The sequence below is a fragment of the Petromyzon marinus genome, chromosome 1, assembly GCF_048934315.1.
Source record: "Petromyzon marinus isolate PM22_M1 ecotype Great Lakes invasive population chromosome 1, UKy_Petmar_22M1.pri1.0, whole genome shotgun sequence".
NCBI lineage: Eukaryota > Metazoa > Chordata > Hyperoartia > Petromyzontiformes > Petromyzontidae > Petromyzon > Petromyzon marinus.
Window position 1 is genome coordinate 30591107 of NC_133667.1, and position 18603 is coordinate 30609709.

The 18603-nt window shown below is 43.1% G+C and overlaps 2 protein-coding genes across 2 annotated transcripts in view; one reads left to right on the top strand and one right to left on the bottom strand.

Moving 5' to 3' along the window:
* The first annotated feature begins 758 nt into the window (after positions 1-758).
* Positions 759-15956, top strand: RNF115 (ring finger protein 115). The gene is made up of 10 exons (XM_032948736.2): positions 759-909; positions 4436-4497; positions 5010-5067; positions 6929-7194; positions 7958-8023; positions 8228-8297; positions 9847-9940; positions 10557-10672; positions 12792-12857; positions 13731-15956. The coding sequence occupies exons 1-10, from the start codon at positions 811-813 to the stop codon at positions 13743-13745; spliced, it is 912 nt and encodes a 303-aa protein (XP_032804627.2). The 5' UTR covers positions 759-810; the 3' UTR covers positions 13746-15956.
* Positions 15677-18603, bottom strand: part of ITGA11 (integrin subunit alpha 11) — a 102454-nt gene continuing 99527 nt past the window's right edge. Inside the window, exon 30 of the mRNA XM_032948720.2 lies at positions 15677-18565. Coding sequence (XP_032804611.2) covers positions 18485-18565 — 81 coding nt within the window. The 3' untranslated portion in view covers positions 15677-18484. The remainder of the gene's footprint in view (positions 18566-18603) is intronic.

The window sequence follows — 18603 nt, forward strand, 5'->3', positions numbered from 1 at the left end:
TCGCGATGACGAATGGGTCCGTGGCGTGACGTCACAAAGGCGGCTTTACGATTCAGTTTCATACGCTTTGGTTCTATTCAGTTTCAATTTTGATTTAAAGCTTTCGTGACTGCAGGGACTCATATTCTTGGTTTTTTCGGTTAAAGTCACGTAGTAGGGAAATGATAAAATAATAATAAAAATATAAAACAATAAAATTATCGCGACGTTTCGACTGCAACACAAGCAATCATCATCATCATTGCTGTGGTACAGTTTTCATTTATTTGGTTTAGCAATGTGAGCCATTCGGCTCTTGAATCGGGTGCAACCGCAACAAACAAAAAACAAAAACATGAACAAGAAAACATCTTAAAGTGACTTATGTGCAAACAGAAAATCCAGGAAAAAAACAGCAAAATCTTCCAATCTTTCAATTGCCTTCAGAGGACGCCAAAAAAAGGCGTCCTCTGGTCTGACCAATAAGTTTCAAGGACAATGTATATGTTATCAGAGTTATGTTTTTTGTTGTTTGCATTGTGACCACAAGCATTGTGGTTAATGCAGACATGATTCCTTGTAAAAAATATTTCAGTTTGGTGTTTTAACATTCAAACACCTGTTTTGTTACCAGAAAAAAAGGGGAAAACCCTAATCATAAAATTTTGGGCCTGGCAAAGGATGTCCCACGTCCACTTTAGTTTTACCCACCCCCCCAAAGCCTATCCCCCAAACCCCCTAGGCAAGAGGGCCGCCGATTGCGTCCGCCGCAGTGACGTCACGTCGGCCCCGCAGTGACGTAAATCCGTGGGAGGGGGGGGGAGACCCGTGATGGCGGCGGCGGCGGCAGCGGCGGCTGTCGAGGAGGAGGAGGAGGCGACTCGTTTCTTCTGCCACAGCTGCACCCGCGAGGTTCACCCCAAGCTGCCCGTGAGGAGAAACGCGCCCTGTCTCACGACCTCGGCCAACACCGCACCACCACCACCACCCCCCCCACCACCACCACTTCTTCTCCTTGTTCATCGTAACCCGGGGGACAGCTGCTGCGCCGATACAACGCCGACGAGTGTTTCATGATGGCCGGCTCCGTGTGGGCTTGTGCTGTGTGTGTGTCTGTCTGGGTGTTGGTCTCTCGGTCGTGGCGGGCTGGGGCGGGTGTTTCTTCTTCTTTCTTTCTTTTGATAACGAAAGGAGAGCGATCATTGTTACCTTAGTAAAACAAGGTTATTATATTCGGTGTGAAAGATCTCGGGGAGGGGGGGGGGAGGTGGTTGAGGTTTAGTTGGTGATTGAGGAGTGTGGTGGTGGTGGGGGGGGGCTGCTGTGTTCAGGAAACCTTAATCTTATTTGTCTCGGTTGTGTTGATGGTTTTTGTTATTACAGTGATTGTTGTTGGTGGTGGTGGGATTCGAACTGTGTGACTCCAACCCTCCCCTCCTCCTCTCTCGTCTCCCGCGGAGTTGTTCACGGCGGGCCACGATTTCTCTCTGCGCTCCTTGCCGTTTGGTATCCCCGCCTCGTCCCCGACTCTTTTAGATCGAACTCAAGAGCCGCCGCCGCCTTCCATCCCAACACCGCCGGTCGACTTCCTCGCCGAATGCCCCCTCCCACCTCGGCCTCGCCCGCACTCCGCGTAGCGTTTCTCAACATTCCTTACGGCCCCGCTCAACAAACGCATTCGATTTGTCTCTCGCACTGCTCCCCATTGGGGCTTCACCTTCACGATATTAACTGGGTTATTATACAACATGGGGACAGCAGCGGTGGGAGGAGTAGGAGGACCTGGATGTGATTTTTTTTTTCTTTTTGTTTTAAAGGAAGGTATAAGTAAAAGCAGTTATTTATTGTGCGGACAGGGGATCAAACACAAGATGCATCTCAGGAGAAGCGTATCTCCTACAATTACGTCCACACAATAACTGTTGCTCTACATATACCTTTTTTTTTTAAACAAAAAAATCACGTCCAGGGCCTACTCTTCACTGTGTCCCCTATTGTACAACACCGGTGTTTATTTATTAAATTATTAAAATGCTCAGAGGTCTCCCTCCGCACCGACCCCCCCCCCCCCCAATGGCTTCTCATCACAACGCCTCGCTCGTCCATGCTACCACACGCACTCGCCTTCCTTCAGCTCCGAGACTTTCCACTCGTGACTCCCGAGCTTACCACCGCAACTGCTCCACTCGTTGTTGTTGTTGTACCCCCTTCTCCCACAGACGCTATCCTGACTTACCCAGGTCCCACACCACACGATCGCCACGGTTCCCGAGATTCCTCTCCCAATTCCTCTTCATAATTGCTTTTCCTCAACCCCCTCTATCTCGCAAACCTCCCATCCCTTTGCTTCCACCACTCTGCTCAATCCTGATCTCCCTCCCTCCCTGCGGTCACTCCTCATTACATACACCCGTATCTCCCATCTCTTCCTGCCAACCACAACTCTCAACACAAAACCTTTCCTTCTCTCCTCATTTGGTAAATTTTAACCTCACTCGGATATTCTCAAATTCCAGTGGGATGTTGGCGAGGAGAGCTGCCTTCTCGTCAAAAGACACAGAAGCCGATGGTTGTTATAAGCAATCCTTGCGTGGAATTTAGTTGTATGCTAAGGCTTATCACTGAACGCATTTGAAAAAGAGAAATGTATCTGCGGCGCCGCCGCTCGGGTTAGCGAAGAGATGTGACCACAAGAATGTGTTTGGGACAAGCAGACGAGACGCACACACAAACATATCATTGTGTAGATACACGTAAGGTTCACAGAAGGACTGATTTAGCAGCCACACGTTCGAGTGCGAGATTAGAGCAGGCCATTTACACAGGCGTAAGAATAAGAATTGAAAACATTGGTTTACATCTCAGGAATTGACTGGCTACCACGCAACTTTTTTTTGTATGTTGTCATTCCCATCTATATATAAGCTTAAAACAAATCCCAAAAAGTTTGCATTTCCTGGCAGTGTATATTTAGTAATTACATTTTTTTTCTATATCAACATGGGTTTGTTTCTTGGCCATAGCCAATGTCAGTAGCAAATAATATCTGAACTATTCCAAGGTGCCCCTATCACCAAACCGCAATTATCTATGTGGTGAAGTACGGTCAAACAACAACCCCCAAGACTGACATCTTGGTGAAGCCTTCAGCAGAGGATCGAGCAAGCACCTTTCATGTCCATTTGTATGGTGCAGTCGTTGAAGGTGTAACTTATCTCGGTTGGTAGTTGACCCAGCCCTTTGTGTCTCCACAGTTGATAGAATGAGTTTCGATTTGTGGGAAGTCAGAAGAAGCTCTTATATGGATATTCTTGCCACTGCAATATTAATGTAAACATATGAGTACTGCCCATACAAATTTAATGGGAAACCACTAATTTACTACTATAGCCAAGAATGTCTCTGTGTCCCACACGTGACGTCACTCCACGTCGACCAGCCCCCCTCATTAATACTCATGAACAGGTGACGTCCTCCACATGGACCCCCCTCATTAATAATCATGAGAGGATGACGTTACTTCACATGTAGCACCCCCCCCCCACCATTAATATTAATTAGTGGGTGACATCTCTCCACATGGGAGGGGGGGGGGCGAGGTGCCTCCTCCTCAGCGTCACCTTACAACCCTCACTACAAAGGCAGAACCCTCACGTCACGCGATCTCCATAACGCTATTGAGACATCAAAGTAAAAAGGACGTCATGATGAACAAGGGATTATAACCTAAAAATGAAATAGGTCTGTCACCGCGCCCTTCGAAATTGCACATGCATTGATGCAATGAATATCACGTCGCGGTCTGCTCTTCACTTGCAAGATTCAGATGTACTGAAATACACCCGTCCTTGGACAGGCAAAAGGCTAGTATTTAATTAAAAACCCACAGTAAGGTTCTTAAAAGAGCATTTGTATAGAAATTTTTGTGAAGCAATGACACTTTTTAGCCAAAATTTGACAAGCTTGTAATATTGACAAATATATGCGTGACTAGATCACTGTGTTAACTGTGTTTCAGGAGTGTTTTTTTAATTATCGACAAACATAGACATAGTAAAGGTACAAGCTCATATCGTCTTTGGAAAATGTATGATAGCCGGCACTCATAGGGGCCTGTCGATGGTCATAGCCAAACTTATGTCTGAACTTCTACTGGAGACACAGGGTGATATAAAGTGATTATTAAAGGCTATTTAACTTCATTAACACCATTAGATCATTTTCTGCTGCTACGTAAAAAAAACTGACTTAAGATACCAACTTGTTTTGCATAAGTTTTGTCTCCCTGATTTGTATTACAAAATCGTCAAGAACCTTGACACACATTTGCAAAATTCATTACAGATGAGGCATACTTTGTAAATGTTGTAAATACAATAACTGTGTAAATCTCACATAAATGCAATGTTGTATGATAAAATGCAATTGTGTATCATGAGTGTTCTTTTTTCGACAGGAATACACCTGCCCACGCTGCGACTCTGGCTTCATTGAAGAGTTACCTGACCAGCAGCCAAGGTACACACACAATGTTTATTTTGTTTGTGTTGAGGTTTAAGAATCCTCACGTGTTGTAATTTTGGTTAATGAACAATAGCTCTAACTCCAATTGAGACCATATGTCTTGGGGAAAATGTTATTTTCTTCACGTTAATTATACTCCATCTTCAAGTAATCTGTTGTGATGAACACTTTCCGCTGTGCATTTATCACGTGTCACTGGCGCAAATGCAGTGCAGTTACATGAGGTCATAATAACATTTCATATTTTCTTTACTGTTTATTGGCACTATTTTTGTTGTTGTGAATATTACCTTATTTTAACAAGTATAGTAGTGGAGTTAAGAGTGTAATTTTAACTTTCTTTGGTTAGAACTAGTCGAAATATATATTCGATTAAAAGTTGTCATTGTGAATGTGGCCCGCGAATAGTGTTTAGTACACGGAACTGATTAAAGCACAACAACGATGTTGCGTATAAAGTGCTCGTCATAACCTACGTCGACTCGTTTTTACACTCCGTTTCCTAGTGCCAGCGATGGCAGCTCCACCAACAGGAACCAGGATCCCGAGGCACAGTTTTCAGAGGTAATTGTTTTGCGGAAAAGCACTGAGCGACACACCAAGTGGTAGGAATGGCCTGTTGATGTCTAATAGATTTTTAGCTACTTGTGTCTCGGTGAGGATGTATGTTGGGGACGTGCCAGCTCACTATAATACATTACAATTTTTTCCACCCTCATTTTGAATTTTTTTTTTTATAATGACACTAAGATGTCACTAAAATTTCTACACTGTTTTATATAATTAATATACAATGCACAAAATATTATTACAATAGAGATGATATAGCGGCTTTTAGTGCCTCTGTTTCTACGGCATGCTCCACAAGATCACTAGTTTGCAGTGTGCATTTTACTGCAGAAAAGCACAATCTACTATAAACTGGGCATTGGAAATCTTGTGCTCTCATGAATGTCCGTAAAGCTTTTGCATACTAATATAGCCAAACTCTAAAAATCTAAATTCAAAACGAGTTAAATTGAATATATATAAAACCTATTTATATCACTATGTTTAATAAAGCCTCTAGCAGAAGTGACAAGAAATATAAAACAATGTTTTATACCTAAATATTAAAAATAATTCACTTGAATAATCTTCTTAGTTCCATCTACAATTTACATAATATAGTCCATTGGTTCATCATAGCAATGTAATATATAATTTAATACATTGTAACTATAAGACATGGCAATTCAATACTTAAGTGGAAAAAAGAGTACATTGCTTTAAAAAATTACCAAGTTTTTTTTTATAAATTTGAGCACACCCAAAGGCATTATATGGCACATTGCACAATCAAAGAAGATCTCATTACAACAATTCAGAGAAGGCAAATTAATCTGGATTTGGCAGATTTTCAGAGGTTAACACTTGCTGCAGGAAGATTCAGAAGGATGATGGGGGTGGGGAAAAGAGGTAGAAAAATTAGGGCGCTGCTCTGACTTTAAGAAAGGGATGCTGCATGCAACAACAACTTTCATTTGTAAGGCACTAAATCACGTAACCAAAATCTCGAAGAGGAAGAATTCGGTACCAAGCGGAGGGAAAGGGAACACTTGGGAGGGTCGAAATTACTTTAAAATATTTAAGTTTTAACTCGTCATTTGAAAACGTGAAGTGAAGGAGAGCCAGAGGGGTAGGAATTCCAGAGGGCGGCAGGGGCATCGTGACTTAAAGAGCGGCCACATATAGTGGCCCAGGGCAGGCGTGGGGTGCAGATGACGCCAGTCGGCCGAGCGAAGAGGGCGAGCGGGTTTGAAATTAAGAAGAAAGCACAAGATCAGGCATGATGGAGGGAGCTTGAACCAACCTCCTCTTGGGGCAGATAACTCTGGAAGATGTATAATTACATTGGGAACATTGATTGTCTTTTAATTATGGCTAAGAATATATCTCTGGTTAATTAAATATATTATTTTGTCTGCAGAGGTTTTTTATTATGAAATAGTACATGGTAATTTTCCAGCCTTTTGTCAGTACCCTGCTGGATGAGGATTTCCCCATGCCGTGCAGGTTGAGGGGGTTATTTGACTATACTTCACCACCTGCTGTCAGTACGGTTGATGAAAGCAGGGCGCATAGATGTGGGAGCATAAGAATAGAGTGCAAAAATTATTTTCACCGCCTACAATGTAACGCCACAGCCTGTAACACCTGTTATGTGTGGCATTCAATCATCCACAACATACTCTGCAGCCTCAACCCTACTCAGCTTGACAAGATCAGGAAAATTCCGGATTATTTGGTCATAGGCTGTGAAATAGTCATCGTGCTATATTTCCTAACAAGAGCGAACAAAAGAGGGTGTAGTTCGTTTGCCCAGCTCTACCCGGCCACATGTGCCCCCCACTCACGGCGAGCAACGTTTGTCCTCTGCCGCAAGCTGTGGGGGCGCATGGTGATGACGTGGTTTGCCGATGGCGACGAGGACAGGGTGCCCAACCGCATGCACCCGCAGAGGCCCGGCTCTTCTTCGTCGTCGCTGCCCGTTGCTGAGAGTTTGCGGGGAGATCCTGAGCGAGACCGCGAGCGTGAGCGCGATCGCGATCGGGACCGAGAGAGCCAGGCCAGGGACCGACGCTACCGCTTGCCGCGCACCCGGCACAGCTTCCGGCGTCACCGTGTGGAGCGCTCGCCTGCCATCGAGGGGTGAGCTCACCCACCTCTCGCCACATCGCTGCTGAAAGGAACCTCACGGAGGCATTCACCCTGTTTAAAGACGCAATGTACTATAGGTGGGCCTGGTGGCTCACAAGTGCAAAGGCCCGAGTTGACACCAATGAGATTCTGTTTAATCGAGCTGTGATATAAACAGCATTGTCAAGTGCAGTTTGTGGTCCCAGCCCAGTCCCCAATGACTAATCAAAAACCATGCCAAATTTGGTTCTGCACTGTATTTTGTGAAATTCAAACTATGAGAATTGGAATTGCAACAAACATTACATTCTGTGGGAGTGCAGTAAGAAAGTTACGCCCTCTATTGTATGAACCAGAGGTCACTTGAAGGGATCTTGGAGACAGTTCTGCGACGTCCATTTCCCTGAGCCACTCTAATGCGAAGGGTTGCGCTGCTGTGTGAGAAACCCAAATGGATTTATTTTGTCTCATGATGCTGGTAGCACAGTTTGGATACACTTTAAATAAAAAAAATATCATAATAACATAGCCCATCCTATGTTTACCTCATTTCAGCCAATTATAGATTATTATATGGACTAACGGACAGATAGCTCATAATTGTTTATTTCTAGTGATTATCTGATCGAATTTACCGACGGCTCTTTACGGAGCATTGTGGTTTAATTGGAAACGTGTTAACAAGCAGACTAATTGCACCACCATAATGATGTGTGCATGTGTGTGGGTTTTGTATTGTTGAATTTTTACGATGGGCGTGTTGTATTCCCTGTAGGATTATCCAGCAGATGCTCGGTGGACTCTGGGGCCCTGCACGATCACCTTTTCCTCCGTTCACTCTGTAAGGAAATTGCTGCGGCGTGAATGCAGCAAAGAGAAAACAACCCATTCAAAGAAAAGTCACGCTTGCATTTCATGCAGCAGTTAAATTGGAAACCGTGGATTATATATGTGTATACTATATAGGTAAAGACTATGGCATGTGTTGTTTAACAGGAATGTGATAATTAAATAAACCTGTGTTTTTGTCGTCCCTGTTTGTTAGTGATGTGTTACACAGTAGCCCCGCTGATTACGTGTGGGGAGCTGGAGGTCTGGACGCCATCATCACGCAAGTGTGTTACTGCCGTACAGAGTTTCGCATCTCCTATAATTTGTAATGCCATTGCCAAGATAGGGTCTTGGCATATCTGGTTAAAGGATACATCTTGCACAGCATTTTTAAACACAGGGCATAAAGGACGTTTCTTACCTCCTTCCGTGGATTAACATTTTCCCCGTTATGGAATTGCCTTGCACAGCATTTTTAAATGCCTGGGTATGAAGGTCGTTTCCTTGGGGTTGATGCCGACCGTGAATTTAAGCGTGCATCGCGTATAATGAACTGCAATTCTCACGTACAACTGTAGATGGCAGTGCATGCATATATGTCGAGCATTTTTTTGGTCGATTCATGTTTATGCCTAAATGCTTACATGCATGTTAAGTGTTCCACTGAATTTGGGGAGTGGTAACACACTTATTTGTGCACTGCTGTACGAACCCGACAACCTGAGTTAAATTCCTGACCACAGCTAAATTCTGTGGCGATTATTTTAACAACCTGGGCCGCCTCTAGGTTGATTTGTCTTCAGAGGTATACTTGGTAAGATGCGTAAACATCAGTACTGGGGAGACAAAGGTGGTTGGGCATGGTTCCAGCCATACCACTACCTCGTGTGGCTTGGCCATAATTATTGCAATTCACCCAACAGTCTGTATGGCTATAGGGGGATATTTGTTTTGTTAGGCAATGATATGGGCTATTTGGCATGTTTAATAAATTCATGAACAAGTCGCAGAGCTTAGTTTAGCAACTTAAGAACTGGATTCAGATTTTGAAGATTGACATCCAAACAAGTCAAGTAAATTTGCACATTCAATTAAACTTGGAACAATGATAGTGTGTAAGTGCCTACCAAATGTTTACAGATTAAACAGAGGTGCTTGCCAATCTCCGGGGCAGTTTAGGAGGAAAGAGCTGTGGTTTTAACAGCTCCATTAATGATAAAACAAAAGTTCAGTAACAATTAAGTATTCGGAGGTTGCAGCCATCTTGCCAGTAACATCTGGAAACAGCAGTGTTTGTGCAACTAGTCGGACTGCTGACGAAACTCAGAAGGTCAAATCAGTCCAGTGTTTACTTGCCTAAATTCTGCATGATAACAATGGTCCAAAAGGCCTTGAGACAAAATGTACTAAACTATTAGGTGGGATTAACAGAAGCCTGTTCATTTTAATATGACGCAAGTGCAAATTGACTTTGAAAGAGTGTAAGAGATACAAAGAATATGCTGGTACAGCAAAACATCTTTAAAACTTGCACAATTATGCGTGGTCAAATGTATAAACATATTTGCACGAGAAAATAGCTTGGTTTAAGATAGCACGCTCTGCTCTTAAAACCAACTCTGTTAAATGCTTACAAGTGAATTTCATGAGCCTCACGTTGGTCAACATGCAGGCAGCCGATTTTCCACTCAAGTTAATTATTAACCAACTTTAGACACCAAGTACGCAGCCCCCCACTAAGCCAAAGCGACCATATGTGGCATTGGATATTCTGGGCTGTGTCGTTGGTGGTCGTATTAATTCTAGATTTGTGCACATTTCCTCCCTGCCCAGCTGCTGGGACAGTTGGACAACACGGGACCCCCTCCGGCTGACAAGGAGAAGATCTCATCCCTCCCGCGGATCACGATCGCGCAGGAACACCTCAGTAATGTGTTTAAAAAATGACTCATCTGCTCCATCTGTAAACGCTAACAGCTCCCAGTGCCTGTGAGCCCTAGGATTTTAAAATACTGTTGGCCTGAGTATATACACTGTACATATTTTTTTGTTAAATATTACAGAAACATAATGTACCTAATGTATTGTAATGCTCAGTATTGCTGCAAATTTGATGGCCTCCACAATAAAATTGTGGCCTCCTTACGCATATGTACGGCTCTGTAAATTATTTGGCAGTTCACACTTGGGTGTGTAATGCTGGTGAGCTGCTATGAGGGTGAAATACATTTGGCTCTTATTCAGTGGACTGGCAGTGTCTTCTGGAAGGCCTCTTAAAGCATTGTGCTATATTTACCAGTGAGTAAAATTGTCTTTTATTAATCGTTTCCCACCTTTCCGGCTTCACATTAGCATTAATTGTTCACGCTGAAGTATAATGCTCTGTCTCCCGATCCTTGTACGTAGGATTTTGCGGGCACTAAATATGCCATATTTGTACATGTGGAAAACTACACTCAAAGCGTTAATTTTGTCTTTAAAAGTTGACAACTCTTGTCATGCGAAAGGGTTGATTGTCGTGGCATGCATCCCCTTGCATTCAGACTGCAGCATGGAGTGCGCAGTTTGCAAAGAAGACTACAGCGTAGGCGAGAGCGTGCGTCAACTCCCCTGCCTTCACCTCTTCCACAGCAACTGCATCGTGCCTTGGCTGGAAATGGTGAGAATGTTTGACTAAGCTATAAACTATATATTAAAAAAAAACATTCACAAGGTATGACCCACTGAGCTACGTAGCTCTTTTTCAGAAGTGACCTGCCCACAAATGAGAGCTTAACGAAGTGGCTTATTATTTGGAAATTGATAGCTGCCCAATTATCGAAACGTGTGTTTGTAAATGTGGAGGGAACAAACCGGAGGACCCGGAGGAAAATGTACACGACCACGGGGAGAACACGCAAACTCCAAATATACAACAAGTGTCAGGGTCGGGATCGAACCCACGACCGTCTGTGTATACCAGGCGAGGTCGTTAACATCTCGCCACCGTTGGGCGAAGAGCGTCTGCTCATTCTGGTGAGCAGCGCTCAACCGTACCCGTTACGGTGTTCGCTCTTCAATTTGTGTGATCAAGGCTCGAGGGCAAATCGGTTCCTCCTTGTCAGATGGGATTCGTGTTTTTTTGTTTTCAATAGTTAATCTAAACATACATTTTTAATTGTATGTGTTACCGTTTGCTATCTCACAGTGACTAGTCTTTGTTATTTGATGATTACTGCGTAAAGTTTGAAGTAAATATTAATAATAAAGGTTTTTGGGTTAGATTGCACTATTTATAAATATGTCGTAACCCTCCACCACCCGACACGGCCAATCAGAAAAAAAGTGTCACGTTGACAAAAGACAATTAGTTCACTGCTTTAACCCACCGGTGTGTTGAAGAGTGAATCCACAACATTTACAGTTTGAATACGACGTTTCGCTGGTAATTACATCCAGCGTCATCGGGCAATTCGCCCGATAATTCTGGCGAATTGCCCGATGATGCTGGATGTAATTACCAGCGAAGCGTCCTATTCAAACTGTAAATATTGTGGATTCACACTTCAACACACCGGTGGGCGAAAATAGTGAACTAATTGTCTTTTGTCAACGTGACACTTCTTGCTGATTGGCCGTGTCGGGTGGTGGAGGGTTACGACACATTTATAAATAACGCGATCTAACCCAAAAACCTTTATTATGAATAATATTGGTCGCGAAAGCCTACGTGTTAAATTGAAGTAAATAGTTTCTGTACAGTGTCTAGTAGAGCTTAGTATTAAGACACTGTACATCTAAATGATTCTTGCCATTGATATGTTCACATGCCTCCCACGAGTCAGCACTCGTGGGAGGCATGTGAACAGGGAGGTCACGGTGATGACATTGCCTTGCTGGCGGGAGACAGGCAACGAGGTTGGATTGGCTGAGCACCTCGTATAAAAATCGACCCACGTTGGATGCTTCCCTAGGCTGGCTGACAAAAATCACATCGGATATCATTTAAATCCAACTGGGATTGTGTATTATTATGTATTGTATGTCATAACACTTTATCTATTCCCTGGCTTGTAAATAAGAATTACGCTTCTGACTACTTGCCTTAAAATGGCTTGTGTTTTTACAGCCATATAGTTGAAGACTGGCCAAAGTTTCAAAGTCACAGTTGAGTTTTTAATCTTTTTGATGACTCGACTAGGTGAGCAGCGTTGCAGCTTTCCAGCATCGTCGGCTCGGCAAGCTTTTATGCCGTCTATGTTTGGAGACTGAGCTATGCGGTAATTCCCCTAATGGAATTGCGTACGCAACCATGTATGAAATGCAATTAATCAGTGATTTCATACACGTATTTTAGAGGATGTTATAATGTTCATTATTTATTTTAAAATACTGAGCTCAGACAGCTCTTTACTCTATCGTTTTTCGTGCTCACCACTCATTAATTTTGCACTTCTCAACTATTTGATTATTGCAGCTGCCTAGATAACTTCTGAAAGGAATTAACACAGCTCTACTGTGAAGTGGCTATTGAAAAAACTTGTAACATTGCCGCAAGAGTAATTGATTTGATGTCCTTGTCAGCTCAAATTCAAAGCGTGCAAGTTACCCATTATAAAGGAATAATTTTGTATTTATTTCCAAACACGGATGCCTGTGATTCGTTTAAGTCAATGGCCTGTCACCTGGTTAAGTGATATTTAATATTCTTTTGCTTGAGTAATTAAAGACCATCAATTAAGTGAACTGACATGAACAATTTTGGCTGAAAATGCATGTGCGTGTGGTGTCTTGCCCAGCATGACAGCTGCCCCGTGTGCAGGAAAGGCTTGAACTCTGAACTGGACAGCACCGACAGCAGCCAGGTGTGACCCCTTCCCTCCACCTCTCGTCAGTCGCTTCTACGACCAGCTCTTGCTCTGGCCACCACACTCTGCCCTCAAATCCTGCGGTCAAACGCTCTGCCACCCTCAAAAGCTGGGGCCAGCAGGAGACAGTGGGACCCGCAGCACTGCCAACGCACCGACGGGAAGCGAGCCCCTGCTGTTGAGTGTTGGTGCCATTGCATGTTTCGGCTCGCTCATCATAATGCCGTCGTGACTCGTCGCCAAAGGTGCTAAATCTGGCCTGTGGTTCCTTTTGCTTCCCACGTCGCCGCCACATTTCCCGTTGCGGCCTGCGATGAACTGATGAAGGGGAAGGTGTGTTGCAAGGTTATCAGGCTGAAAAATGTGTTAAGTTTTGCCGCAGAGGGTTTTGTATGTGTACGTTTGTAAGACATGCAAATTACATCAATGTGTTGGAACAAGTTCTTGATATAAACTGCGGCAGCTGTTTTTTTTCACTTGTTACACTTAAGTGGTTACACGATTTTAACTGATGCATGTGTATGGTGTTGCAGAATGTTCACAGTTTCCATTGATACTCAAGGGAAAGTTCAAGAATATTAATACAACATGGTACAGCGATAAGGAGACCAAGTTTTATTTGGAAGTTGACACCATACATTTCAACTCGTGGCCTGTGAACGGTGGTCAGTGCGTGATATGCAACGGCACACATTTATATTCGCTTTTACGTGAACCCTGTAGAAATGGAAACAAAGTTAACATCTGCGTGTGTGTTTAACAGTTTGTATTTATCTCTACATCTGCTGTTGTGATGCTGTATAATGTATGTAAATGGATCCTAAATTTCCCATACCCCCTTGTGTGCACTTGACTTGTTATCGTTTTTAGATGGAGCTTATGTAGTGTGGCAGTGGTGAGTGCTTCAGAGAAGACCATTCCTTTCCTACAAATCCAAAACGTCAGCGTTCCCTTGTGTTACTGGAGACTTACATCGGGCTGAGCACATCCAGAAACAATCTTGTGACATAGTAAACAGTGGACAGCATTTAAGCTGGTTGTCATCTGTACAAAATACATCAGTTTTTTTTTTACTTTTGAATAGCGCTGTAGAGGTTGGAGGTGTCGTGCAGGCTGCGACAGCAAAGCATGTTTATTTGGGAACATTTCCCACTTTGTGGCGCACTCGGGATAGAGACAATTTTACTATCACAATTTTCCCGCTGATTTTCACTTTTTGGAAGTGCACCGAGGAACCTTCAACTTTAATTTTTTTGTACTCCCTTTTTTTTGGTTCGAAAGTAGAAGATCTAACCAATAAAAATAAACAGGTCTTGTAGATATGTACCTTGAATGTGTCCTGGGCTGGCCGACACAATTGAAGCTTTGTTTAAGAAAATAAATGAAACGTTATGGTCAGGTACAATTTATTGACATCACTGTGGCATCAGTCCCGTTATTTTTGCAGTGATATAACAGGATGCCTGATTATAATTTTCTCATTAATACATTGTCCATCCAATGTTGGAGAGCACAGAACACAGCCTTGGGGTGTATCTACAAGGTTTCATTTTCCATTAATTGAAAACACTTAATTAGTAAATGATCATTCAAAGTAACGGCAGAAATTGCAGAAGGATGTGTGTTTACCTGGGAATATTGTTTGGCCCTCCCCACTGTTGATGTATATATATTACACACACTGCGTCGACTGTGATAAATGCACAGTTACCGGCGATTCACAGAGAACCTCAATCACTGCAAGTGCTTCGAGGGGGACATCTCTCACCCCACCATGATTTGCCAACTCTGTTTTTTTATCTCAACTTTCCATTCAGCGTTTTCTCTCTCTCTTAAGATGTACTGTACATACTGTAAAGGTGTGTTGTATGTCACCAATGTGATTTATCTGCCACCGTTGTGCAAAATCCTGTGTGGGGGGTTTTTTTGTGGAGAGTGCCCGCGCGCGTTAACAGTGCTATCAAAAGGCCGCCGCTCGTATCGGTTTATTGTAAATCGTGCAATAACTGACTTCTACTGTCGTTATACCCCCTCCCCCTTTTTGCTAGTTTCGCGTTGGTGAGATTGTTACTATGCTAAGATGTTTCGATTGAGGAACTTAATGGAAATATATAGGGGTAAGATTTTCAGCAGGTGGGCGCAGTTCTGTCTTGTAACTCGAATCTATTTTATTTTATTCTTTTACAGCAACATTTAACTAAAAGTGCACGAAATACGCCGTAAATGTGCCGTGTTGGAAAGTGCCAGGGGTATTGCTTTCTCCCGGGGAGATTCGTTGCTGCTGAAAGTTCAGAGTACTCATTTCACCTGTGATGTCTCTGGAAGCTCTAAATGAGCGTAGTGGTCAATATATAGAGCAAAATTAATGAAAAATTGGATTGTTGGCCTTTTAGCCATTGAGCCATCAGTGTTTAACCTTTTCATCACCAAATACACCGTGATCTTACATTTATCTTTTTCTGTGTCGGTATAATTTCCCAACAGTGTTCACCGATTAGGAAAAAAATTACTCGTGCAGCTATTTACATGTTGCACACGCTGGAAGAAATCTTTTACCTCTCGTCATGAACTAATGATCCCGTTTTAAACTTGGTAAATGTATGGTCATGAGCTAAAGTTGTGGATCCTTTTACACTGAATAAAGGTCATTGCCTGAAACACTTAATTTCTAGTTGGTGGTGAAAGTTCATGACGGTGGTGAACATTTTCCCCAGCCGTTGCTCTTACACTCCTACCGTCCAAGAAATTATACTTCAAATTGTAAGGTAGTGCTGTATTGTGGTGTACCTTATTTTGAAATGTTGCACAGATGAGAGTTGGGTCACGAGCATTTATTGTGACACCGTATCCACTTGAGACAATACAAGTAAAAGGCTTTCATACAAAGTTAAGCATTAAAAAAACTATTTACAGTCGAATATGTACATACATTGCACACAACATTTAATAGTAATTTTTAGCGGACGTGCACATTTCTGGAAGATTGTTTTGTAATAATGGTAATCCTCTGTAAAGTCTGTAACACCATTAATTTGTTGTAAACTGTTATACAAAAAGCGTAAAAAATAAAAACTAGAATATCACATACAAAATAAATACATTTATCCTTTACTTTTATTACACTTTATAATTTTTCATAAGCACAAGCGAATCTGCTTTACACTTGAAATTAAAACATTGGTAGTATGGTGCATTATGTTTAAAAGTACCAAACATTGCATTTATATTAAACTTATCGTGTACAGTCATGTTTTAACTGTTTAATGACGAAATGGTGATTGTAATAGCTAAATTGGAATTTTTGTTGCACAAACGGATTGGATAGTTTCTTTAATATTTTACATTCAGTATTACATTTTTGTTTCTATATTTCAGGAAGTTACGTGACTCGAATTGAGCACGGAAAATATCGCGTAAATATATCCGCTTTAAAGTGAATGCCTAAACCACAACATGATTTATATGCGAAGAGCATTGCGGATATATATTTGTTTAACCTCAAAGCTGGCATTGTCTGTTCCCAGACTCAGTAAAGAGGGATTATCGTACGATATTAAAAACACTGATAATTATACAGATGGCTTCATAGACTGGAATTAATCAGACAAAACACTTTGGCAGAAGCCTCTATTCTGGGCAAAGGTTCAGATTGCGGCAGTTCCGTCGTGCGGTCGTGAAGACTTCGTTTCGTGTGGCCGGCCCTCTCGCCTCTGCAGTTGATCGTGCATCATCAGTTCACTTGTCAGTCTGGGTTAAATTAATATCGCCTCCGCCCTCCTTTCCCCAAATATCCAGTGGGTCCCTTTTGGATGCCGCCACGGTTGACTCGCAGAGTCGTGCCTTCTCAAAATGTGCATGCAGCTGTACCGCAATGATTGAATATCCTCAACGTGCAATGGCTCTGCGCCTATTCCATAAGCCTGCTTGAAATGTTTTACTTTGTGTGATCCAATAAGCCTTTACGGGCTTGCCTTTAGTCGCAGTTGCAACGTGTGGCTGAAAGAATGCCTGCCGGTGGTATCTGATGGCCCATTTGTTTAAGCACTCTGGATCGTGTTTGACGTTGCAAGTTTAATTCATGATGAGACATCTGTTGATGTTTAATTCCTTATTGCCTCGTGCATTGGACGGTGGTCCAAAATTGGTAGGAGTGTTGTGTCCGGACAACTGCAGGTAAACCACATCCAATGGCCTCGGTGCCCCTGTGCAGCTGGTATTGCATCAACGATGCTATTACTGTTGCCTGGATCTTCACGGTTGGTAATTCCTATCCTGGAGTAAGCTTTCACTTTTGTGCTTGATATAAACACCAACCATTAATGTTTTGTAATTGCCTTGCCGAACCCATTGATTGTAATACTTTGCTCACTACAGCGTGTGTGCGCGCCTGGATTGTCAACTCGTGCTATAATGGACAGGTATGCCACATTCTCGTATTTTGGTTATCTCAGCACTTTGCATTACAACGATGTTGGCGTTTTTACATAGTTTAGTTTACAAACAATTATGTAAAGAGGCCTACGAAAAATTGCAATATCGTCCAAGTGGCCAGGACTGCTTTGGCGCAAATCAACCTATTTTTCTTGTTTTCCATAAACATCCTTTGGGCTAGGACAGCAGGCTTTAATTAACCTGATTTGAGTAATTTGAATATATGTGGCAGCTGGTGCAAACAGTTGTAACATGAGCTCAAGCAAATTTTTTGATTAAATGTTGGTAAAAAAAAGCAGTTGAAGAACACGTGGGGTGTTGTGGACGGCGGCGACCGTGTCCCGTATGCACCTCGCCCAGCTCGCGGGAGACCGCCAGGAAAGTTTCGTGACCGCACTGCACCTTGGATCCCATTTATGGAGTCTCGTAAACTAAATGCCTTCAGCCTGCTGCTCAGAGCTGGCCTGCGCTTTGGAAAAAAATGTGAAAGAGGAAACAAAAATTATATAGTCTATATTTTAAAATATTCTAGTCTTAGAAAAGCTCACTTCTCTCTTTTTAATATACAACACTATACAGAGATGGACCCTTTGCCGTGGTGGGATAGCTTAAGGTGTAAGTCAGGCAGCCCAGCTGCTATAATCTTTTCTCTCCCACCCCTATGGTGTTGTGTGTTTGTGCGGCATATACAATTTAACCACTGTAACCAGGTGATTATTTTTAGCAGTTCTGTCAATCAAGCATCAGGCATGGGTCCAAGCTGGTTTGTGCTTTAGTATTCCCAAGCAGACAACTCTTAGCATGCAGTCGGCGGTTTAAATTATGCATGCGTGGTTTTTAGCAGTGGGATTTTACTTTAGTTGGATGTGTACGTAGTAGGGAGGGGGGGTATGACAAACTTTAAAAGTGGCCCCTTTTTGTCTTATGGTAGCTGGCGTGCCACTGGTTATAATTGACCAATCAAAGAGCTTGGTTTTAGGAGCCACACAGGCGTGTGTCGTGCAACGGCGACCTGCGCCGCCTGCCCTGATGGATTGACGCCGCCACCCTCGACTACACCCCCCCCCCACCACCTCTCGTCGCCTTTATTTCCCCAAACGCATTTCCTCCACCCGTGCCCCCCACCCCAAGGTGATTCGGAAGAGGACGAAGAAAATGAAGCGACGAGCGGACTGTGCGGCTGGGGTCATCAATCAACCCTGCACGAGGTTCTCGCGGCCATCCTTGTCATTGTCGCGTATGAGCTGCAGATAGTGACGGCGGAAGAAGCCCATCTGTGGAGGGGGGCGGGGGGGGGAGAAACGGAGCTTTT

Excerpts from the sequence above, each read along its gene's own strand:
- RNF115 (XM_032948736.2), top strand. The coding sequence starts at position 811 with ATGGCGGCGGCGGCGGCAGCGGCGGCTGTCGAGGAGGAGGAGGAGGCG. Across the intron at positions 8,298-9,846 it reads TGGACGCCATCATCACGCAA|CTGCTGGGACAGTTGGACAA; the intron begins GTGTGTTACTGC and ends CTCCCTGCCCAG. Across the intron at positions 9,941-10,556 it reads GATCGCGCAGGAACACCTCA|ACTGCAGCATGGAGTGCGCA; the intron begins GTAATGTGTTTA and ends CCTTGCATTCAG.